Source organism: Protopterus annectens, chromosome 2.part0, assembly GCF_019279795.1.
Source record: "Protopterus annectens isolate FY-2018-M chromosome 2.part0, PAN1.0, whole genome shotgun sequence".
Taxonomy (NCBI): Eukaryota; Metazoa; Chordata; order Ceratodontiformes; family Protopteridae; genus Protopterus; species Protopterus annectens.
This window is the reverse complement of record NC_056728.1, coordinates 1,398,087,013-1,398,110,332: the sequence shown is the minus strand read 5'-3', so window position 1 is coordinate 1,398,110,332 and position 23,320 is coordinate 1,398,087,013. Positions and strand designations below refer to the sequence as shown.

General features: G+C 37.8%; 1 protein-coding gene across 1 annotated transcript in view; it reads right to left on the bottom strand.

Annotated features, from left to right (window-relative positions):
* The window catches only part of MGAT4D (MGAT4 family member D), a 997,995-nt gene that overhangs the window by 621,746 nt on the left and 352,929 nt on the right, over window positions 1-23,320 (bottom strand). The window contains exon 4 of the mRNA XM_044060402.1: window positions 11,132-11,265. Within this exon, the coding sequence (XP_043916337.1) occupies window positions 11,132-11,265 (134 nt within the window). The remainder of the gene's footprint in view (window positions 1-11,131; window positions 11,266-23,320) is intronic.

Below are 23,320 nucleotides of genomic sequence, written 5' to 3'. Positions count from 1 at the left end.
CCGTTGCCTTAATGTGCTGTTTTGCTTTATTTTATACTTTCCGTCTTTCTAACTTATCGGGTCAACACTTTAACATGATCGTTCAGCTATAATGTAGTACCTTAACAGCTCTGTCAAGCCGATGTGTGTAAAAGTCACAATTAAAAGTTATTTACTACTAATTAATTAATTATTCAAAGTAATACTTTTCACTTTGACATGAGGTTACCGGACATGTTAGGGGACTGGATTACAGCTGAAAGATCGCATTAACAGTGTTGCCTTGATAATGGAAAAGTATCGAATAAAGAAGTTAAGCAGAGTTTCAGAGAAGTTATTTTTAATTCTGATGATTAGGCAAACTGGTATGTTACAAGTTGAGATGACTTTTCTCATAGTAATTATGAAGTGTTTCTGAGACTGTGGAATCTGTGTAAAAGTTATAATTGCGGGTGAAGAAAAATTGCCAGCTAGGATACTAGCAATTCTACTTGGGTTAGAGTGGGCTGTTTTACTGTGGACTATCTCCAAGCATTGCTGGGTGTTATTTTCTAAGTTGCTGAAGCAGTTTAATATTTGCTGCTAAGTTTTATAGGTTATTTTAAGTTAATATTCAGCTTTTAGCTTCCTAATGGTACCCTTAAGTTCTTTTTTCTAGTTTAATTATGCTTTTAAGGTTGGTAGAATGGGAGCTTTTATAAGAATATCTTAATTTCTTTCTCTTGTCTGTGCATATACCACAAGATACAGCATGAAAGCATAGGACATTAGGACTTGGCGCTCCTACTTAGAAGACAAGGGAGTAGTGCCACATCTGAAAACTAACCTTTTTGGTTTTTGGTCCACCACGTAGCACTGACAAATGCCAGATCGGGGAATGGTATGCAGCGCATGAGGGCGTATGGAATTAGGACCTAACATGCCTCCCTAGGAGGGAAAGGATGAGTGCCACATCAAAGACCTTTTTGCTTTGCTCCTCAACCTAGTGTTGAGGGAAGCCAGACTGGGGAGGGGGGAGTGACACTGGGCAACAAATGAGCCAGTTATGGCTTTGGCTTCTTTTAAACCATTATTTTTGTGGTACTGAATATATCCAGAATTTTAAAGGCCTAATATGCAAGTCTAAGTGGAAAATGGAGCTTTGCTCAGACACTTTGTCGTAGACTAATTTGTTCTGACTTACTACAAGACAGCCATAACTCCATGTACTTGGGTACATGAGAATGTTGCTTGAAGTCTTGGTGCGTGAGAGTTGCAGCACACATTGCGTTTTACATTAAGTGCCTAAATATGAGTTAGTCCAAAAATATACATATTTATGGGGATATGCCAGACATCTGGGAGGAGATGAAACATGAGCTAATTAGAAAAATACAAGACTGGAAGGCTATGTTCATGAATCTAGCCAGTAATATACAGGCAGTGAAAAAGCTTACATTTCCTTTATTATAAATGTATGACAGTCATATTTTTTATCAGCCAGATGAAAAGTTGTGGGTGACAATTAATAAGGAACTGAAAGGTTTTATTTGGGAGCAGTAAATGGCAAGAGTTAAATGGATAAGCTGACTCCCCTATAGAACAATGTAAATTAAGAATACCAGATTGGTGGGGGTGTTTTAAGGCCACAAAAGTGAGGTTTGTATATACAGTATATGACACCAGCTGAGGGATGGTGGTGGTACAAGAATAAGTGGGTGATATTTTACTTGAGGGCCTCACCAGATGCACAGTAGCAAACCCAGCGCAAAACCCACCCCCATGATATGTCATTCATGAATATGCATTCCCTCCGAATGTACCATCGAATGTCAAAAAAAGAAAACAAGTGCACTGACGTAATATAACAATAAATAAAACAGTAAAACGTTACCAACATCAGTTGGTAACATGGAAGATAAGGGAATGCAGTTTAATAATACCCGTGCACGTCAGTATGCAGTAATCGCAGTTTATTAACTAGTTTGAAATCAGTGTGTATCACCCACTGAACTCATTGGCTTCCCTCCAGAGTGTAGCAGGCAGGTTATTCAAGCATTTCATATACACATTCATATGAAGAATAATAGTTTACATTCATGTAATTTTATTTTGTAATTTTAAAGGAAAAGTTTTTATATACATTTATGTAAGTTACGCACTGTCAGAGTTTTCCCCTGGGGCCTCTTGGCAACAGAGTTTGCGCAGTCAGACTTTCCCAGTCATCTAACTATAAAAAAATAAAAACTCTGAGTGCAGAGGAAGAGGCGCATCAAGCCTTGCACATGTTGCAGTGAAAGCTACTATGTGTGAATTTACAGTATAGAGTCGCGGGCTTGCATTTTTTCCACTTTTGCTGAATAGCCGGAGGAGTAATGAATTGTATTACTGATCTGTAATGAGTCTGCTATTGTGTTTGTTTTAAACTGGGCAGTCACTTGGTATTCAAACAAACCTAGTGGCTGTCTTTTAGATTTCTCATTATTCCTTCTGGTTTGCGTCACATTGCTGTTTTACCTCGTCAGCCTGGGAACAAGTGAGTAGGGAAGGGGAGAGGCAGCAGCCTTAGTATAACTAATTAAGTTACTGCTTCCTAATTCAAATGGGGTTAACCAAGAGGAAGGCTGGAAACAGTACTGAGTTTTTATGTGTAAATTGCCACTCGTGATTTCCAAAAATTCTGAGTGCTAGGCCAGTTGTCATTTTGGTTTAGAACAGCTTTCAACACCTGCTAAAGGATATGCTGTAGTCTGGTTCCCAGGCTAATGAGATGTCAGTGCTGAAGATAACTGTTTAATATGTTTTTTTGTAATAGCATGCTGAAGGAGTCATCCCAAAAATATGTATGCACGCGCGATTACTTGAAGGCTAATTACATATGCAGACCGGTTTGTCACTCAATTCGCGACACTCCGCCTTTTGTGCAAAACGAAATGGTGAGGCCCTCAAGTAAAATATCGCCGATAAATGGGACAGACAGAGAGAGAGAGAGACAGACAGAGACTGATAGTTTGGATTAAACCCATTAAGAAATAGTGCATAATGTGGCAGAACATTTTATAAAGATTGAAGAGATGTGGGACTGGAGCAAGGAGATTCTTTCAGTAGGGATATAATGTGGAGGTGGAAAGTAACTGGAGAAAATGAACTAAGGTTCTGGAAACAGATACTTCAAGATGGAAAAATAGTAAGACTAGGAAGAATCTGAGCAAATATTTAACCTCCAGGTTAGAGATTGTCTCATATATGAGGGATGGAGAGCAGAGTATAGACAGAGGGTGTGAGAGAGGAATAATAAGTGAAAGACGACTCCTGGCAGAATTTGTAGTGCAGCCAAGAACATATGCTGTCATCAGAAACATACTTTACAGGAAGTAGGGTATACTGAGCATTGCAAACAAATTGAAGATATGGATGTGGGATCTTTACAGGATGAAAGAAGTAAACCATATATAAAACAGATGCATATTTGGGATCAGTATGTATAAAACAGTAGTCAGGAAGATAAAATTAACTAAATAAATAAATACAAAGACGATGTGGTATGGGAGGGTTGGTGGGTATTGACATGTATGAAGGCATGATGTAGAGTAACACTGACATTATGCAAAGGCTTGTTAAAAAGGTAAGGGAACATATCCACACACCTCAATTATTTGCAAAGTTGTCTTTATCTTGTTAACTCTGCTTAATATCTAGTGTACAGCAGTTACTTTGCTGCATATTTTCCATGATGAATACATTTCATCTTAATTCTGGTAGCTTTCATTCAGGTTTCTATTCTTTCTACTTACTCGCTTTTTTCCTTAGATTGTGCAACTATTGTGGTCAGTCATTCTTTTTGAGTTGGTATATGCACATATGCAGGTGAAAGACTGTAGCTTCAGTCATAAGTATGTTCCTGCAGGGTCAACTACATCAAAGCAAATCCATATGCAAACAAGGTTTTCATAATAAAACAACCTTCTTTCTTATAAACTAAAAGCAAAACTGATTCTAAGCGCTTTCATTCTTTAATGATATCTAGAACTTCTTCAGAACTGACAACATTTAAAAAATGTCAGGTATAAGTAAGGTGCACAAAGTAGAGAGAAAGGCTGTAACCATGACAATAGCATATATCTTATGAGAACACAGTGAGGAAAAAATTAACCAATCAGACTTTACACATTTTGTACAGCTGTGTATATATATATATATATATATATATATATATATATATATATATATATATATATATATTTTAACAAATATTAGTATAAAGTGGGAGTGGTCAGACTCCCCATCTCAATGTACATTTAACATTCAGGTTTTCATTGAGTCCAGTAGGGGTCTCAGCATTAAGTCATAACTGCCATCATAATTCTTTCAGTTCAAGCAAAGTCTCACGATCTTCAAAAAATTGGTCAACCTGTTGCAATATGAGAAATTTGAAACCAATAAATTCAGGCAGCATAAACTATGTCTTCCTACAGCATTTTTTTCAATCAAAATGTTTTTTAAAATAGACTGTAATGTTACAGTGTTGAAACCTGAACTCAGAGCCAGTATAAATGTACTGACATACTACACATTTGTTGCAAGTAAACATGCCCTTAGTGTCACTGTTCTGTACTGTAATACAGAAAAATGTAAAGTAAAGATTTTTGTCAAGTTTCGGAAATAAATCTACCTTTTCCTTCAAAAAAAAACATCACTCTGAAAATATCTTTTGAAAAAGATACCCCACATTTTTCTGTATTACAATTATAGAACAGTGACACTAAGGGCATGTTTACTCGCAACAAATATGTAATATGTCAGTATATTTATACTGGCGTTGAGTTCAGGTTTCAACACTGTAACATTTCAGTCTATTTAAAAAAAAAACATTTTGATTGCCATTCTAAGTTTTTAGTTTATATAGCAGTGTGTAATTCATGCAAAGCATTTTATGTTGGTAAGACGATCAGAAAGCTTTCTGATAGAGTAAAAGAACATTTGGCAGCTATCAGAAATAAAGATGACAAAACGCTCTAGGAAGACACAGTTTATGCTGCCCTGAATTTATTGGTTTCAACTTTCACATATTGGAATAGGTTGACCAATTTTTTGAAGATTGTGAGACTTTGCTTGACCTGAAAGAATTACAATGACAGTTATTACTTAATGCTGAGACCCCTACTGGACTCAGTGAAAACCTGAATGTTAAATGTGCATTGAGATGGGGAGTCTGACCACTCCCACTTTATACTAATATTTGTTAATATATATACATCTGTACAAAATGTGTAAATTCTGATTGGTTAATTTTTTCCTCACTGTGTTCTCATAAGATATATGCTATTGTCATGGTTACATCTTTCTCTCTACTTTGTGCACCTTACTTATACCTGACATTTTTTAAATGTCAGTTCTGAATAAGTTCTAGATATCATCAAAGAATGAAAGCGCTTAGCATCAGTTTTGCCTTTGAGTGTCTTTCTTTTAGTTTATAAGAAAGTAGTTTGTTGTTTTATTAGTACAGTTCTTCGTTTATGTTAGTTATCGCAGTTTGGTTTTATTATTATTAAAGTTTTCATAATGATATGTTGCCTGCAAGAAATGCCATGTTTAATATCACTGAGGAGGTGTGTGTCTTCTTATATGAAACTGAAACTAAAAAAACGTACAGTTTCTTCCTAACAAACTCTCACATATCTTATTTCTATGTTTTAGTACAGTGCCATAAATTCCTTTCACGTCATCATTTTAATATGTTGTATGTTGCTTCTTTGTGATCTTAAGTGAAAGCAAAATGTTCTTTTTTCACTGGGTAAAATCAGTTTTCCATTCTCTGTCTACATTAATTTTTATCACACATGAAGAATTGATCATTGAACTCGCCTCACCCAGTGACTACAGTGTGTTGCGTACAGAGACACAAAGTCATGAAATATCGGGATCTGCAGACAGAAATGAGAGCAATGTGGAAGAAAGATACCCAGACAGTTCCAATAGTAGTAGGAGCAACAGGTCTTATAAAAAAGAACCTACAATCGTATTTAGATATGTTACCAATCCATGTAACCCCATACGAATTGCAGGAGGAGTCAATTACTGTGCACATCGTGGGTGCTGCGAAGAGCACTTTTGGCTAACATCAAAGACTGAAACAATACTAATTTAATGAACTTTAATTAAACTTTGACTTAAGAATGAGGTCAATTCCTATCATGGTATTAGAAACCCAAAAGATTTGGAGAAATTAAAAAACAGAATAGGATCTATAGGCTGTGTTAATTCTAGCTATCACAGTACAGCCCCCCCCCATCTGTATTAATTCTATTGAGCAAAGGATATCACATTTAGGCTTTATTAATTCAGCTGTGCACATAACTGCTTTTGATTCAACAGTAAAATGCTGTAAACTGCTTTTACGTGATCATTTCATGATAGTGTATGTTGCTATCCCTTCAATCATTAAGAACAAAGCAAAATGTTCAGGATACAGAACAGCAACTATAGGTTGCATTAAGTCCATCACGCATAGCACAACTTCCCATATGTGTTAACTGTTCTATGCAAAGAATAGTATTTCTAGATTGTATTACTTCTAATGTGCAACAGCATATCTGTGGGCTGCATTCATTCTATTGCATATACAGCATTTCTTACTGTATAGTACAAGCCACATGTTGCTCTCCTGGGATCATTTTAAGATGCTCTGTGTAGTTCCCTTTGATGACAAAGTATAAAAGTTTCAGCCCTGTTAAGTAGAATTGCCAACCCATACAAATTAATTCTATCACACACAGGAACATATAAGATGTATTAATTCTACTATATACAATCCCCCTACCTGTATTAATTCTACTGCACAATGAATATCATTTCTAAATGACTCATTCTACCATGCACTGTGCAGCTGTAGACTGTATTAATTCTATTGTGCACAGATTTTACTGAATAATACAATGCTGTACATTACTTACGTTTGGCTGTCACTCATCACTACTGGATATTACAGAATAACTCACACCAGTCTGTCAATACCATGCTATTTGTTCCTTCCTTACTATGCACTGCACAAACAGACATCCAAAATATTTATCTTGCTTATATCTGGATTTTGCTACTGTTAGTTTCACTTCTAATTGTCAGTACCAGGTATCACAGAATAGTACTTGTCATGCAACTGCTGTATAACAGACTTAATACAGCCTTTAGATATTAAGCTGATAATTCTATATTAACTATATGATGCACAGCAAAGTTCCTCATCTACTGAGTACACAATAGTGCTTGTCAGTAAAAAAAAGTGCATTACCATAAATCCCCCCTTACATACCAAGTGATGCTTACAAGCATAAAGAAAATAAAATATTCCCTTGCTAATGTTTCACTTGAACATATCATTACTGGGTACCAAAAAGTAGCTAGTTTTCAAAATTATAAAAATGTTACTATAGTTCTTCTCCATTAAACAGTGTCATGACTCATTTTTACTGAATAGTGCTTGACAAATGATAAAGTCCATGTTTTTGTACACTACTTCATTAATTCACAGTGCCCAAAATAATATTAGTAAACATGTAAAATAAAGTGAAATGTTCCTCTTGTTTATACTTTGCTATAAGTTATTACTATGATGTAGCACAGAATAGTGTTCGGCAAACAATAAAAATGTGGTGCTTCCTCAGTGAGCACTGACATTTACAATAAAATGCAGTAAACCATATCATTCTTATATTTGGTCTATACTTGTTCTATCAGGTACATCAAACAACATTTGCAATAAAATGAACAAAACATCTCTGTTGTTCATATTTGGTTTTTGAATGTCACCTTCAATTAATCCAGAGTAATAAAAATGTACCAAATGATATCTGCAATAAAATAGAGAGAAACATTTCACTGACTTATACTTTGCTGTTACTTGTCATTATCAGGTACACAGTACACTTTAGATGTCTCTTCTGCTTATATATGACTTCATTTTTAATTCTTAGGTAATACAGAACTGAGGTTATCAGACAACCTTAGTGTTGTAGAATGAATAAAACTTTGAGATGCCAAACTGAACTGCACCCTGTATTAATTCACATAACTGAGATATCAAGAAGCTTTAGTGCTGTAGAAGGAATAAAGACTTGAGATGCTAAATTGAACTGCGTACTGTATTAATTCACACTCAGCAGAGCTGCCCGACTGCCATATACACACCTCCCTTGTTAGTCAACAATGTTGCTGTATATTGTTTTGCCATTAAACACAACACCAAACAATATTTGCAAATGTACAAATTAAGTAAGTGAAAATGCTGACAGGTTGGCCATTACCATAGAAATAACAGATTGCCCAGGGATGTTCTGTGGCACCAGGCCTCACAACCCCCGAAAGGTCCACTACTTCCTGATAACAACTTCCTGAAGGACATCATTGCACTTAGATAATGAACTATTATTACATTGTTTTGTATTTTCACTAGTACAATATATTTTTTAAAGATTTAATGCAAAATAATTCCGCCACCTAATGTTTCAAACTTGCTGTAGCATATGTCATTTCTGCTTGAGAAAGTATTGCACATCTAGTATATAAGTTGTGTAAGTTATTTAATGTCCACCAACACACACACACACACACACACACACACACACACACACACACACACACACACACACACACACACACACACACACACACACACCTCTCAACCTCTTAGCACAAAAAAATCTGGTCAAAGCCAAAAATAATGGGGGACAAAGCTCCAAACACAGAGACAAACTTTAAATATTGCTCTTATAAACGTAGAAAGTTGCTAGAATAAAAGGTTTTGTGTTATGATGCACTTTCTGAAAGATAAAAAATCTGAAACTCAAATCCCTGTTATTTAGTGAAGTCAATCCTTACTGATTTGCCACAAAAATCCAGAAAAAAATCACAAGAGGAACAGACAAAAAATATGAGGCAAAAATCTGGATATTATGCAAAGATCTGGACAGTTGAGAGGTATGACACACACATACAAATGTATAAACTCGGGCAAACAGACACACACATCTATTGACAGAAGCACAAACACAAAATGCAATTATATCTACTTTCCTCACAGAGTACACTTTAGATGTTTCATTGTGATTAAATGAATAAAACAATTCATGTATCTTAAGGTACTAGAATCCCCCATTGCCGGACTAATTTTCTGGTACAGATGTTGAAGATTACTGCCAGTCAACAAAGACAGACATTATAGTTTCATACTTCTTTTTGTTGAAAAAATACATGTTTATATAAAATGAAGTTTAAAACTTGCCCTGATTTTGTGTTTCTTCCCAATGCTGTTTGATTTATCCAGAGTAATTGATCGAGGAAGGTAAGAGGTATGCACTGATATTGATCACAGACATTGAGAGGTATGCACTGAGTCTCTCTCTTAAACTCTCTGTTTCTTTCACTCATGCTTGCTTATTCTCTCTACCTGAATTTCTTTCTCTCTCTCTCTGTCACACACATACACACACACATTTTTTTTTTAAGTTTTATTTTTTCCTTTATTCTACAATCCGTAAACAGCAAGGCTGCATTTAGTGAGTGAAAAAAATGTCAGCCATTTATTGCCCCCCCCCCCCCCCCCATGTTTCGCTGTGGCTTAATATGGTACCATGAAGCAGCAGACTTGTTTTTTCCTGGACAATAACAAAAATAACCTTGTTGGAGCATGTTTGTTGTACAACAGGGTATCAACATACAATTTGCCTATTATCTAAAGTTTAATAGTCCTCTTATTTATATTTGACTATAACTTCTCAGTATAAGGCTTCATAAAGTAGTAACTGTCAATCAAAACCATGATACTGTATCTTGCCTCCTGTCTAAAGGCTTTGAAATTACAGTTGAAAATATATGCAATAAAGTGAGACATTCATCAGGTGCCGAGTGCATCTGTAAGATGCATTAATTCTATCAAGAACCCAGCATTACTACCACTGTATATTAATTTTGCATGCAAACAGCACTTTTTATTCAAAACTTTGTTGCTATAAGTAGCATTTTATTAAACACTGCAAATGTTTACAAACATAAAAAATGAAACATTGCTCTTACTTAAAACAGTGCACAAAAGTATAAAATGCATTGCTGTCCTATCACTCCACTCATTACAGTGCACTGCTACCAGTGCTCCAGAAGACAGCATTTAGCATTGACAAAAACTTATCACTAGGCTACACCTGGAAATGGATGTGAGCTTTTAAGTGTTTTGTCATACTTTGTTATTAATGCGTGATCATTTTTTTTTCTGTTAAACTAAACAAACCTTTTGTGAACTATATGCTAGATTCTAAATTACTGATGCTTGTTGTACTTTGTGAAACTTAAAAAAGGTGGTTATAAACATTTATGGATAACCTCAGATTCTTGAAACACAGCTTTTCTTAAAGCGCCAACATATGAGGGAAGAAGACATCGGTACAATCTTAGTTAAGTTTGTGAGAAAACTGCCTTTCTTTTAAGAGATGGTCATTTCCCATTTCCAAATGCTCTGAAATCTAGTTCGAGAAAAAAAGAGACCTTTACATTCTCAGAAGAGGGGGATCCACAGCCACTTCCTCCTACATTCCCTTCTGCTGCCACATTTTTGCCAAGACAGCATATCTCTCAATTTCTTAGCACTGGAAATCTGGACAAAGCCTAAAATAATGGGGGGACAAAGGCACAAAAACTGGGACAAACTTTAAATATTGTTCTTATAAACTTAGGAATATGCTAGAATAGCAGGATTTGTATCAGTGTGGATTTTTCTCAAGGATATAAAGTCTGAAACTCAAATTTATGTCATTATTAAGCGACTTCAATCTTCAGTGATTTGGCATAAAACCACAAATTTTAAGAGGAATTGACCAAAAATATAAGGCAAAAATCTAGACATTTTACGAAAATCTGGACAGTTGAGAGGTATGCAACACAGTCTTCTGATTAAAAGGTTGAGGAATGGTAGGACACACAAATTCTTTCTGTCAGATTACTTATTGGGAATTCATAATGCACTGCTCAGAAAACTGGTAAATTAGTGAAGTATGTACAATAACCTTATCTAATAAATTCTAGGAGAGGCTGAAATGAAGGCAACAATATCAAGATTGCTCAGCTATATGCTCAAGGCACATTTCTAGGTACACATATATTAGAAAGCATATACAAATGAACTTACCTCTGCTACAAGAACAACAATGACGCAGTCATTTCTTTCTTCATGGGACAATTCACGAAGAAGAGAACTCAGTGTGTCCATCAGATAAGTCTGTTTATCTCTTTTCACAGTAGGGATCCCAATCACCATAGAGACTATGGAGAAAGAAGAAAAATTAAAAATGCACTCATTTATTATGCAAACTTGACTGCAGCCACCTTTGCCTCCATGCTAACACAACATATCTCAGATGTATTTTCTGTGCTTTTCTGGCTGCAAACTGCATGATTCAGCTAATGTCTGTTCAAAATTGTTCAAAAACACCTGCTTTCCTTTACACTTTTCATGTACTAAAGAACAGTCAGGGATTCTGAAAATACTTACAATGGAATTTTTAGACAAAAAATGGAAAGGCAAAAAGTATATACCAGAGAAGAAAACAAAAGGGTAAGAAAGGACCTCTTGTGATTAAGTTCAGGCTACTAAAGTCAAACAATGACACAAGGAATGTAAGTGGGTCTTAGGCATGGCTTACAACCTTTTACAATATATCATACTAATTTCTTTTCATCTTGTTTACTGAATAATCTTGTCAAGGCAGAAGTTAAACTGCTTTACTTTACTTACTGCCTGATATGGTGGCATACTACTTGAAGACTCAGCCATATCTCCTCTGGTCTCTGCATGCCATAACTGTGTCACAAATCATCAATCAGTTTTCATTTGCGTTATAGTATCTGCCCATCTATGGCACTGGATGTTTACTATCTAACATAAATATGTCTGGGTATCTTGCTACAGTCACCAGCAATGAATAAAGACTCATGAACAGTCTTCTCCATTGCTTAAAGTTGACAGGATCCCCCAGAATACTGAACCACATGTAGCTTAGCCTAAGGCTTTGTAAAGTCAGGGAGTTCTAATGCCAGCCCAGTACTATGACATAAAAAAACACGATTCATACTGCTGGCACATGCTTTCTGTTCTAGCTTACTGCTATTTTTGGTAACCTTATGTATATTTGTGTCTTTCGGCTTTTCCCGGTTAGGGGTCGCCACAGTGGAACTCCGGTCCACTAATGATTGGCAGTAGAGTTTTACGTGCTGGCTTGCCGGGCCTAACGCACAACCTTCAATGAAGGAATGCCCGTTCACGCATGTCGCCACACAGAAGATGCTCTAACTGAGAATCGAACGGGCAATGACTAACTGTGAGGCGACAACGCTACTGCAGCACCACCACCGCACGAAGGTAACCTTATGTATATACATCTCTTAATCCTTACGAATGGCTGCGTACAAGAGGCCATTTCTACACAGGAGCAGTAATTCATTTGAAAATAAGCTAGTGTGGTGGAATACCCATATACATCAAGCCTACAGGAAAAAGTAAAATCTCATGACTTTCTGGGGGGGGGGGGGACTATCTAACTCTGTAAGGGCAATGTACAAGTCTTAAGAAAAACCTCAGCTGTATAATTACACAACACAAAGCCAGTTATTATCTTAGAGCTGCTGCCAGTACTAAAGACAATCACAAGGCCTTCTTCAACTACACTCGGAAGCTTAGAAATAACACCCAGTTCTGCTGTGAACTTACATCCAACATACCATACCCTCCTTTGATCTGGAAACTACAGCTAATATCCTTGTTGATAAATTTAGGTCCAGCGCCACATCTCCCACATACCTCAACTCCACTAAATTCCCTCCTCTCTCCCAAACGTGTCACCTATCATCGCCCTTTATCAAGTGACTTAATCCTCTTTCCAAAACTAAAACTCAACAAAAGAGCTGGTCAAAGCCTATTTTCTCACAGCATTGCTAAACTTTGGAATGCTCTGTCTTCCTACATCACTCAACTAGATTCTTCAAAATCTTTTAAAACCGCACTAAAAGGCCACTATCTCAACAATCCTATTTGTTACTATCTAATTAAGTCTAAATCACCATAAACATTAAAATCTCTACTGCCTTCTTCCATTGTACAACTGTTCTGTTCTTCAGTCTACTCCTAGCCAGTTACCACTAATTCAAAAAAATATATATATTTTTTAAATCTATATTTGTTAATATTTCACAATATTGAACTTACAACTGTTTTTGTATTACTGTAGTAACCAAGTAGCTGTTGTAATTTTTGTAAACACCCATGTTCATTGTCTTTATTATTTTTAAACAGTTTGTATTAAAATGTTTGTGGAGCTTTTCTCCCCGGGCCTCCACTAAAAATGGGCCATCATATTCAGTGGACATTCCTGGTCAACAAATGTCAATAAATAAATATAAATAAAATAAAACAATGGCTTCATTTGTCATTACAATATTCCATTTTGTCTGCATGCAAGTATTAAATACCACCTAACTTTGGTCTCCTAAATTTATTTAACCTTATCTGTACAGCTTATATACCTGAAACATGGAGAATAGCCACAGACACTCCCCTCTGCAAGCGTGGCTCTACAAGAGACCCAGGAAACTACAAGTTTATCAGTCTCAGGTCTGTCAGTCTCACTAGTATTATATGTAACAGTATGGAACTCATTAGTGTTGAACTAATTAACAACAATATTGCTGACCTCCAGGCCCACGACCACAATCAAACTGAGTTTAAGGGCAGGTCATGCCTACTTAACCTGGTCATTTTTTTTGTTTTTTGACAGGGTCACACACTTTGGATAAGGGCCAAACTGTTCATAGTACCTTGACCTTGCTAACGCCTTAGGTACTACTCCCAATGTAGGCATCATAAGCCAACTCTTCAGTTTCATTGTTAACTCTTACACTGTCCATGGATAGCTAATTGACTTACAGAGCAAACCCCGTACATTCTATGTGCAGGGAGCTCTTCTACCTATAGAAACATTACTGGTAGTGGCCCCCAGGGATCCGTCTCATGTTCTAGTCCTATTTTGGTATCTACTTCTCAGAGGCAAATTCAGGTATCCAAGGTCTACTGGTGGCCAGGTTTGTAGACAACTTCAAATTAGGTGCTGTTTTTAAATCACTGAATGATACCAAAATTCTATAGCCTGGTTCAAATCTACACTAGATGAGCTAATCATGGTCTCACCATAAATGCTAAAAAGTATAGCAAAGTTATCTTCAGTAAGGCCCCATGCCTTCCTTCTATCATAACACTGGTGTTCCTCATAAAACAGATCCCATTATCACAGAACTGGGTACCTATGTCTCAGATGTGATTTGAAAATCCTTCTGCTTGCACAGATTTATCTGTTGTGCATTTCTTCTAGGTCCAAAGATGGCCTTGTCCCTTTTTACTCATCCCTCATTGGAAGGATTATTGAATCTAACATCACCTCTGGAATCTACCTCTCTGAGCTCCTTGTATACCACAAATATCTCCAGAGATTCCCAACTAGAAAATTCTCTGGTTTAAGACACTTCAGCTACTCCAACAGATTAAAATATCTGTTTCTTTACTCATTCTCTTACAGGTTCCTGAGACTTGATCTTTGCCGAGCATTTTGTGCTATGAAAGACTATTTACAATATTGACCTATTTCACCAAGATCAAACATCTCAACTAATGCCCTCTCCAAGGACATAAATGTTCACTGTAAGATCCAATAGACCTTATGATGTGATAGGTTTCTCACCATCTGCATTCCCCACCCTTGGCATAGTCGCATGCAGCATGGATACGAGAGGACCTTTAAGGCAAACCTCAACAACTGGATGGGCCACCACAAATTCATGCCTGACATTCACACTGATGCTCTCCTATTCATTGACAGTTAGTCTAGCTTTATTATTACTAGGTGATGGGGCTAAACTTCTTGATAGTTCTCCAGCTCTAAACTTAGTGTAAACCTATGAATCAATGAACTTCTTAGTTCCTTTTTTTTATTAACAAATGAAAATGGTTTCTTTTTATCAATTACAATTTCCTGTTGAGGGAAAAAAAAAACAAATTTATGTTTGAGCATCTGCAGGCATTATGAGTAATAAAAAAAAATAGGCTAAGTGACCCATAAAAAATGCGTCTGAATTTTCTAGTCTTTCCCATGCAGTATAATATGATTACAAAAACAACATATCTAGGCTATATCTTTAGCACTTCTTATAAACAACATCTAATTGGTTGAAAAGATAAAAGACTTATGTAATTGATATATGATGATGTAGGCTAGCAACAGCTTTACCATCACAAAAAAGAAGTTATGTACTGACCATAACGTTCCATCTGAGTAGGTAACTTCATTTGTCTGCAACCTGTGGGTATCGGATCCGATTCGGATCCGAGCCGGCAGCTTTCCAAGCTAAAAGAGCCGAGCTCCAAGCCTCCCACTACCCATAATGCCCCGCCATCTCCCTCTAACCCTCAGATCAAGTTTGCCAGAAGAAAAGGCAATAGGAAATTCTATAACCTAGGAAATTATTACAATACGTTCCAGTGATGTCAACTGAACAAGGACATATCCTGATCCTTTGATAATGAACTAAGGGTCCGAAGGATGGAGGGAGGGTCGGTTGCAGACAAATGAAGTTACCTACTCAGATGGAACATTATGGTCAGTACATAACTTCTTTATCTGAAGTAGTTAACTTCATTTGGTCAGCAACCTGTGGGACAGATTCCCCAGCTACCAGCAACTTGGGAGGCCTTTATGGAAGGATATTCCGGAGCACTGCGGAGCCAAACGATGCACGTCCTCTGGATATTAAATCCAATTTATAGTGTGTAATAAAGGTATGAGAGGAAGCCCAAGTAGCTGCTGAGCAAATGTCATCCAAAGAAACCCTTGACCAGAAAGAAGTAGCCATAGATCGGGTAGAATGGGCTCGCACTCTCAGGGGCGCAGGACGACCAGAACTTTTGTATGCTAGGAGAATGCACTGGGAAATCCATCTAGCTAAGGTTAATTTAGTGACTGGCTTCCCCAGACAGGAGGCCTCACCAACAACGTCCTGTTCCTCTATGGAAACCATCTGGGACGTAGGTGCAGGCTGTCCCTGGGGCCGGATGATGGAGGACAGGCCCGTCTGAAAGGGAATGGCAGGTGGATCTGTAGCAAGAGCCTGGGGCCTCGAATCCCTCGAAAGAACCCTTTCCATGACATAGAATGCTGAGGGAGAACTGCCTTCTCTTGGATCCGAAAGCAGTCTCCACGGATCTGGCGAGTGGATCGGCGCCGGAGATGATCCGATCGGATCTGAAAGAGCAGTGCACTCCGACCTCAACAGAGCCAAAGGCCCACTAACTCTTCCGGATCCGACGCTCAACATACGGCCCCGAGAGCTCGGATCTGAAAAAGGATCTGACAGACTCGAGGGTACAGTTGGCGCTGAAGTAGAAACCACTATCGGCGCCGACATCACCCCGGCTCTGAAGCTAGATGGATCTGACGGCTCTGAACCCCGAAGGCGGGTTAGAGAAGGAGCAATGGGGGTGAAAAAGGGAGTTGAGCTCCGCTCCAGAGGGGGGGGGGGGAGGCAAGAGCACTCCCATCTGCATCTGGGCCTGAAGAAATCGATGCATCATCCGGTCCATGTCTGCATCGGATAAACTTCTTGTAGATATGGATGAAGCTGCCGAGGCCGGCCCGGAAGGCCACCTAGTTGACCTCGAAGGTGACCGGGTTTCCTCCTCTGGCTCCGGGGAGAAACGTGGAGAACGAAGCCGGGGAGGGGAGACCTGGAGACCTTGAGGGGGAGGTAAGCTGCTTGGATGGCGGGCCTGAAGGGACAGATTCGGACCGCCTCTTGTGGCTGCGGTGCCTATCCTTTTCCCTCACTCTCTCCCTCTTGTCTCTCTTTTTACCGTCCCTTTCCTCCAGGACCAAAGAGGGAGGCTGAGTCCCGGCCAGGGGATCGGTGGCAGTAGGTGGGGCAGCTGCAGCTGTGGCTGGTGCCACAGAGGAGGAGGAGGAGGTCAAAGTGGAATCCGGGGGCAAAAGGCCCGCAAGGATTAACTTCGTCCTCCTATCCCTCAAAGCCCTGGGGTTGAAGGCTGCACAAACAGTGCAGCCCGAAGAGAGGTGATCAACCCCCAGGCAAATAACGCACCGAGTGTGGCCATCCACTGGGGACAGCTTATGGCCACACTCGGAGCATTTGGAAAACACAGCTTTGGGGCCTTCGGACATTCTAGAAAGGAAGAAAGGCCCACACACACACACCTTCACACACAGGCAGGGGAGGGAAATAAGCTAAAAATAAAGAAGAGAGTTTTGTTAAAAATAGCTAAAATTACTAAGAGTTATAAGGGATTCAGTCACACAAAGGTATAGAAATTTCTGACAGGAAATATATATAAAAAAAGCCTAAACTCACGATACCACTATTGCAGCTTGTTCTAATAAGCTTACAGAAGCCATGGCAAATGAAATCTGAGGGTTAGAGGGAGATGGCAGGGCATTATGGGTAGGGAGAGGAGCTTGGAGCTCGGATCTTTTAGCTTGGAAAGCTGCCGGCTCGGATCCGAATCGGATCCGATACTCACAGATTGCTGACCCAATGAAGTTTACTACTTCAGATCAGCAATTTACACTATTTCAATACAGTTTGCATACAGAGTACTACCACAGACAAGGCACAATTTATGAATCTGCCTTTTCTTTAGGGAAGATATAGACAGCTTGAGTAACCACAATGCAATATACTCGAAATGGAGAAAATTAGGCATACTAGAAAAAAATAATGCAAAAGTCTGTATCTGCCCTTTAAGGGATACTTCATCAGACTGACTATAAAACCAGATATTGCAATAGAAAAAAAATGTAGAAGAAAGGGACTGAATTCTGAAAATAAATGGTGATACTCTGTGTGTGTGCTTATGTGTAGACAATGTGATGCAAGCACTACAATGATAAGTAAGTGCAACACCATATTGGTGTAACTGATTTATATGCTACACAAATAAATAAGTGCAACATCATAGCTGATCATGGAAATAAGGGTAGAACTTGGCTAGGCTTGTAAGGGTCCTAGGGCCATTAGCCTAGTAACTTCCCATGATCCATAAGTGCAACACTGTAATGGTGTACCTAAAATGCTACACAAATAAATAAGTGCAACACCATGGTTGTTTATCTAAATTACATAAATACCACTTAGATAAATAAGTGCAACACCATAGTGGTGTAGCTAAATCACATAAGTGCTACACAGATAAATAAGTGCAACACCCTAGTGGTTTATCTAAATGACATAAGTACTACACAGATAAATAAGTTCAGCACCATAGTGGTGTAGTTAAATGACGCACATGCTACACAGACAAGTGCAACACTATAGTGTTTTTTCTAAATGACACAAGTACTACACAGATAAATAACTGCAGCACCGTAGTGGTGCATCTAAATGATATTGTTCCACATGATTCCAATGGAAGGCCAGAGCTGTGCAAAATAATACTGTGATGATATTTTGCCCTCATCCATTTGATTAGAAAATCTGACAATGCTTATTTCTTCTCTCTGCTTTAATATAATACTACATATAGTAATAGGTCTGTTAGTGCTTGTAGAAACCTTTCATTTGTGAACTGAAAACCTGGTACACACATTATTTTATTTTATGGCTTCAAAGGATTAAATCCCTCACTGGATTAACTCAACTGCTTCCAAAAATGGAAGACTTTCGCTGGGAAGTTTTATCATCTTCTTAAATGACTCTTGCTTTCATGTCTATCTGTAACCTCTGTTAATTAGTACCCCACAGCTTGTGTACTATGTTTGTTGGCTCCACTCTGTGGCATGCATGGTCCTTACTGCTCTTCCCTACCATATTGTAGTATTAAAATCTACTGCTCTGAGGATCCTGCTAAAGCTGTGTTCCTCTGCACAAATGCATAAATACATTTACATGTGATGAACTACAGCTGATGGGATAAATCCTTTGTACATATTATATATCTTTATCAGTAGGAACATGATTATTAAAAATTATACAACAGAAGGTAATTAAAATTCCAAAATGTGCATGTTGATTGGACAATCAAATATGAGTGCTCACTTGAAAATCGAGCATACCCAATAGAAAGAAGTTTGGCCACTCAAGTCTTCATGATTATCTGGCTTTCATTTGGAATATGCTCCTACAGAGAGAGACAGTGCTAAATATTAGAAAAATCAGAGAAGTTTCACAAAACTGAATAGTTTGAGAAGTATAGCTACCGACAGTATAAATGGTCATACTGCTGGTAATTATTTCTCTCAACTATCCACGGTTTTGCAGTATACTCCTGATTTTCCTCATATTTTTTGCCACATCCATTGGTAAGTGAAAGGCAAGTGGAGACATTGTCATTCTTGTCTACCCTACTGCACTGTACTGATGTAATTTGCAAGCATGCAGACGTACATATCTTTAGCATGTGCAGTACACTGCTACACTGAGTACAGAAAGCAGAACAACACTACAGTGCTATTATACAATGTAATCATTTAAGAAAGGTAAACACATTTTTTATTTCTTAAAAAAATTCTTTATTTCTTAAATAAATAATTTTGTATAATAACAATAATCTTGTGTGTTAGGCCTGGCAAGCCAGCACGTAAAAACTCTACTGCCAATCATTAGCGGACCGGAGTTCCACTGTGGCGACTCCTAACCAGGAAAAACCAAAAGACACAAACAAACAATAATCTATTTCTGGGTGTGAGTATCCATGATTTACCCATGGTTGGTGTGGTTTAATGACAAGGCTGAAGCCCCCATGATCAAATCACATTAACCTTGGGTAAATCCTAGGATACACACACCCAGGAGTGGATTTATTGCTTAAAAAACTTTTACACTGTTAGGGCACTGTACATGTAATTCTTTCCTTAGTACATTAATTGTAGTAATGGAATAATTACCTCACATCCTCTCAATCAAATGAATTGGAATCAGGACCCAGAAATGAGGCTACTTGCTCATTCTTAGGATGTAGTCTCTTTTCTCCCACCAGTCACAGAACAAGATGATATGGTTAGCCAATTCATGCCTTGATGCTATGCTCCCTGAGTTGTGAGATTATTTATTTACAATCAATTGATCTAACAGCTTAGGGGTGACTCCTGCTCATTCAGGAAGACAACATCTAAGGCAAGGCAGCAATATCTGATTACTGAGGTGGATAACACATTAGGTAGCTGTTCATTGTGGCAGCTGTAGTCACTACTAAAAATAATTAGAATTTTTATACATAAAAAGTAAAAAGCAGTTGTAAGTACTTCAAAGGGTGGAAGGCAGCAGCTGTACTTTGTTTGGGTGGGGTGATTCTGCAGGTAAAGAATTGGTTAAGTGTTACAATCATTCATTAAGATTCCCTGAAGGGTAAAGAGGGGTGTCTGACTGCTCCTCATTTCTGCTGGAGAGGCAGACTGTGTTCTGAGTTTTGGGGGTAAGACAGTGATGCTTTATCAATATGGCAAGCATGCCTACGAAGATTCTGATGAAGGCTGCTGTATCAGCCGAAAAGCGCTTCAAAATTAATTGGAATTATTAAAGAGAGTTGGTTGCCAGTTTGTTCGGGCTTTTTTTGTTTTTATGCCTACGAAGATTGGCAGAGCTTATAATCACCAGCCATCTTGTTTGAAGAAAACATATATTGCTTTCACTAAACACAAATGCTGGTGGTTGTACACAAACGCTTCTGCTATGAATGATCGAGGCACAATTTTTTGTAAAAACATAGCTCAGTCATAGCTGATTGAGAACATATTTCCACTGACAGCTCACTTGTAAAGCTCAAGTTCCCTTGAAAGCTTTACTTGATAGGCAAGACCCCTACCCTACCATACTTGTACACTAGCTCTGTAGTGACATAAATAGCAGTCTTACTGTGTAAAAAGAGTTTAATCTTTAATTTATGTTACAAGGTGATGCTAATCTACAGTCTTCAAGAGTTAGACCTCATCATTTTGTCTTCTGTCACCTGCAAGGAAACCATGTGCTGAGAAATACGAGGCTGATTACAATGCCTACGAATACCATCACTGGCATACATTACTTCTGCTACTACTTTATCCAAAGGAATTTTTGTTTCTTATTTGTAAAAGGAAGATTGAACTTCTATTGATATAGGGAATTATGAATGGAAAGGTAACTGTGAATAAGATTATATTACTTTACAGCACCGTGGCAATCCGATTTCACTATTACTGACTGAATTAACCGCATCGTTTAAAAATGGAAATGTGGTGTTTATTTTGATAAAGGGGATGCCATAAATAATAATACCCCTACACTGAGATAGGCATACTTTGCTGTAAGACAGTCATTAAGTCTATATGGATTTATTTGTGAGTGTAAAAGGAGCTTGCACTAATACAGTGCTTCCATATAAAATGCAATATATAAAAAGACAATACATCTTAATAGGACTGCATTATTTAAGAAGACTGTGACAGTTAAACATTGTTATTGAGTGAATTTATTGAACTTATAAAAGCTTTTATGAATGGGAAAATTAAGAGTTGTGTTCATGTGGGGGATGTCATGGAAGAGAAAAACAGCTGCATTTAATTGTTTGAGAATACTGTGCCACATAGATATTGACGTTAATGACTGAATTTACAACATTATTTCTGAGTGGGAAAAGGGAGCATGTGTTGATGTTAGAAATTACACAGAGGGTACAAAACACTACCAGCTCTAGGGACACTGTGGGACATCAGACAATTATATAACAAACAGTGTGAAAAATAGAATGTTATTTGTTAGGGAGAAAAGGGACTCCTTCCACACATGAAATTCTTAAAAATGTCAGTACATAAAACAATGTGACAATTAATGACTGCAAATATTTGTGTGCATTTGGTTGTACAGGAGGAATCCAGTGCCATCATTGCTGAATCAAGCTGTTTCTGTCAATGACATAATAAATATTTTTCTCCTCCTGTGTTGCAGAAAATATATATTGCAACCACTACTCTGGAAGAAATATTTGCAGGGAGTGGCTCTTTTGAAAATGCTCATAGCAAGTCATTATGTGCACTGTCTATTACTGATTTCACCTCATGAACAGCACATTCAAGGAAGGGTTTGTGTACCTGCACACAATAGAGGTGACACATACAAGACTGCGTAGGTCTCCACATGTCAGAATATCATCTTATGTACAGACATCATTGTTCAGTATGTACTGTGATTCTACCACTTCAATCAATGAGCTTTTGAAAGAATCGTTCTCCATACTACTGCCACTAATAATGCTTATCTGGCAGGGGGGAATACCACAATCTGAATAATAATAATAACAACAATAATAATAATAATAACAATAATAATCCCAGGCTTACACTGCCTCAAAAAAAATCCAGAGTGCATACCTCAGGAGTATACACACCTCTTAACAAGTAACTTCCCTGCACAAAGGCAGTCTTGGTTTAGGCAGAATATTTCATCAAAAAGATTTTGATTTGGCATAAACAGCCACAAGTTATAAGAAAACACAAAGGTGACCAGCACTAGAGGATATGTTTGGAATTTTATTGCCTATAAAGGGAAGTTCACTACCATGGACACAGCACAGCTAAGCAAAGCTGGTCTCTACAGGGAACCAGTTTTCAGAGCAGTAGGGTTGCCCACAGAGGAGGATATCATAAATCTGTTGGTTTCCCTGGCTTGGAAGGGATATGTTATGTTTACTGACAGATATGATTTTTCCCCCAAACATCCCTTATATCTATAGAGTCTGCAGATAGAGTTATGTTGAACCCTCATACTTGCCTAGGACAGGTATGCCACCACACCTCTGACAAGTACATTTTGATGTTGGTGACAGCATCTCAAATACAGCGGAAGAATAGAAAAATGTAAGCCATAATGTGGCAAGAGGGACCAAGAAAGAAAGAAAGTTATATGCTTTATACTGTACACAAGGTGTTAGGTAATAGCTTGTTATACACACATAATGGCAATCTGAAGTGCAAACCAAATGTTGTTGTATGATACAATAAGAAAATAGATGGATCAGATACAAGCAACCAAATGCTGAAAAACTATGTGTTCGCCCAAAAGAGAAAGAAGTGATAAAAAGACTATTTTACATTTGATAGATATAGCAACATTCATCATCTTTCTGATCTATCAAAAGAAAAGTATTACATGTCATCCCAATCAGTACATAATAAAAACTCATACCTTAAATTCAAGAAAGGCACCTTGGATAGTACTGTAGTCATCTGTGTATTGCTAATAGACGTATCTATCATTCTGGCACAGACTTACCTGATAAGTTATCACCCCAGGAAAT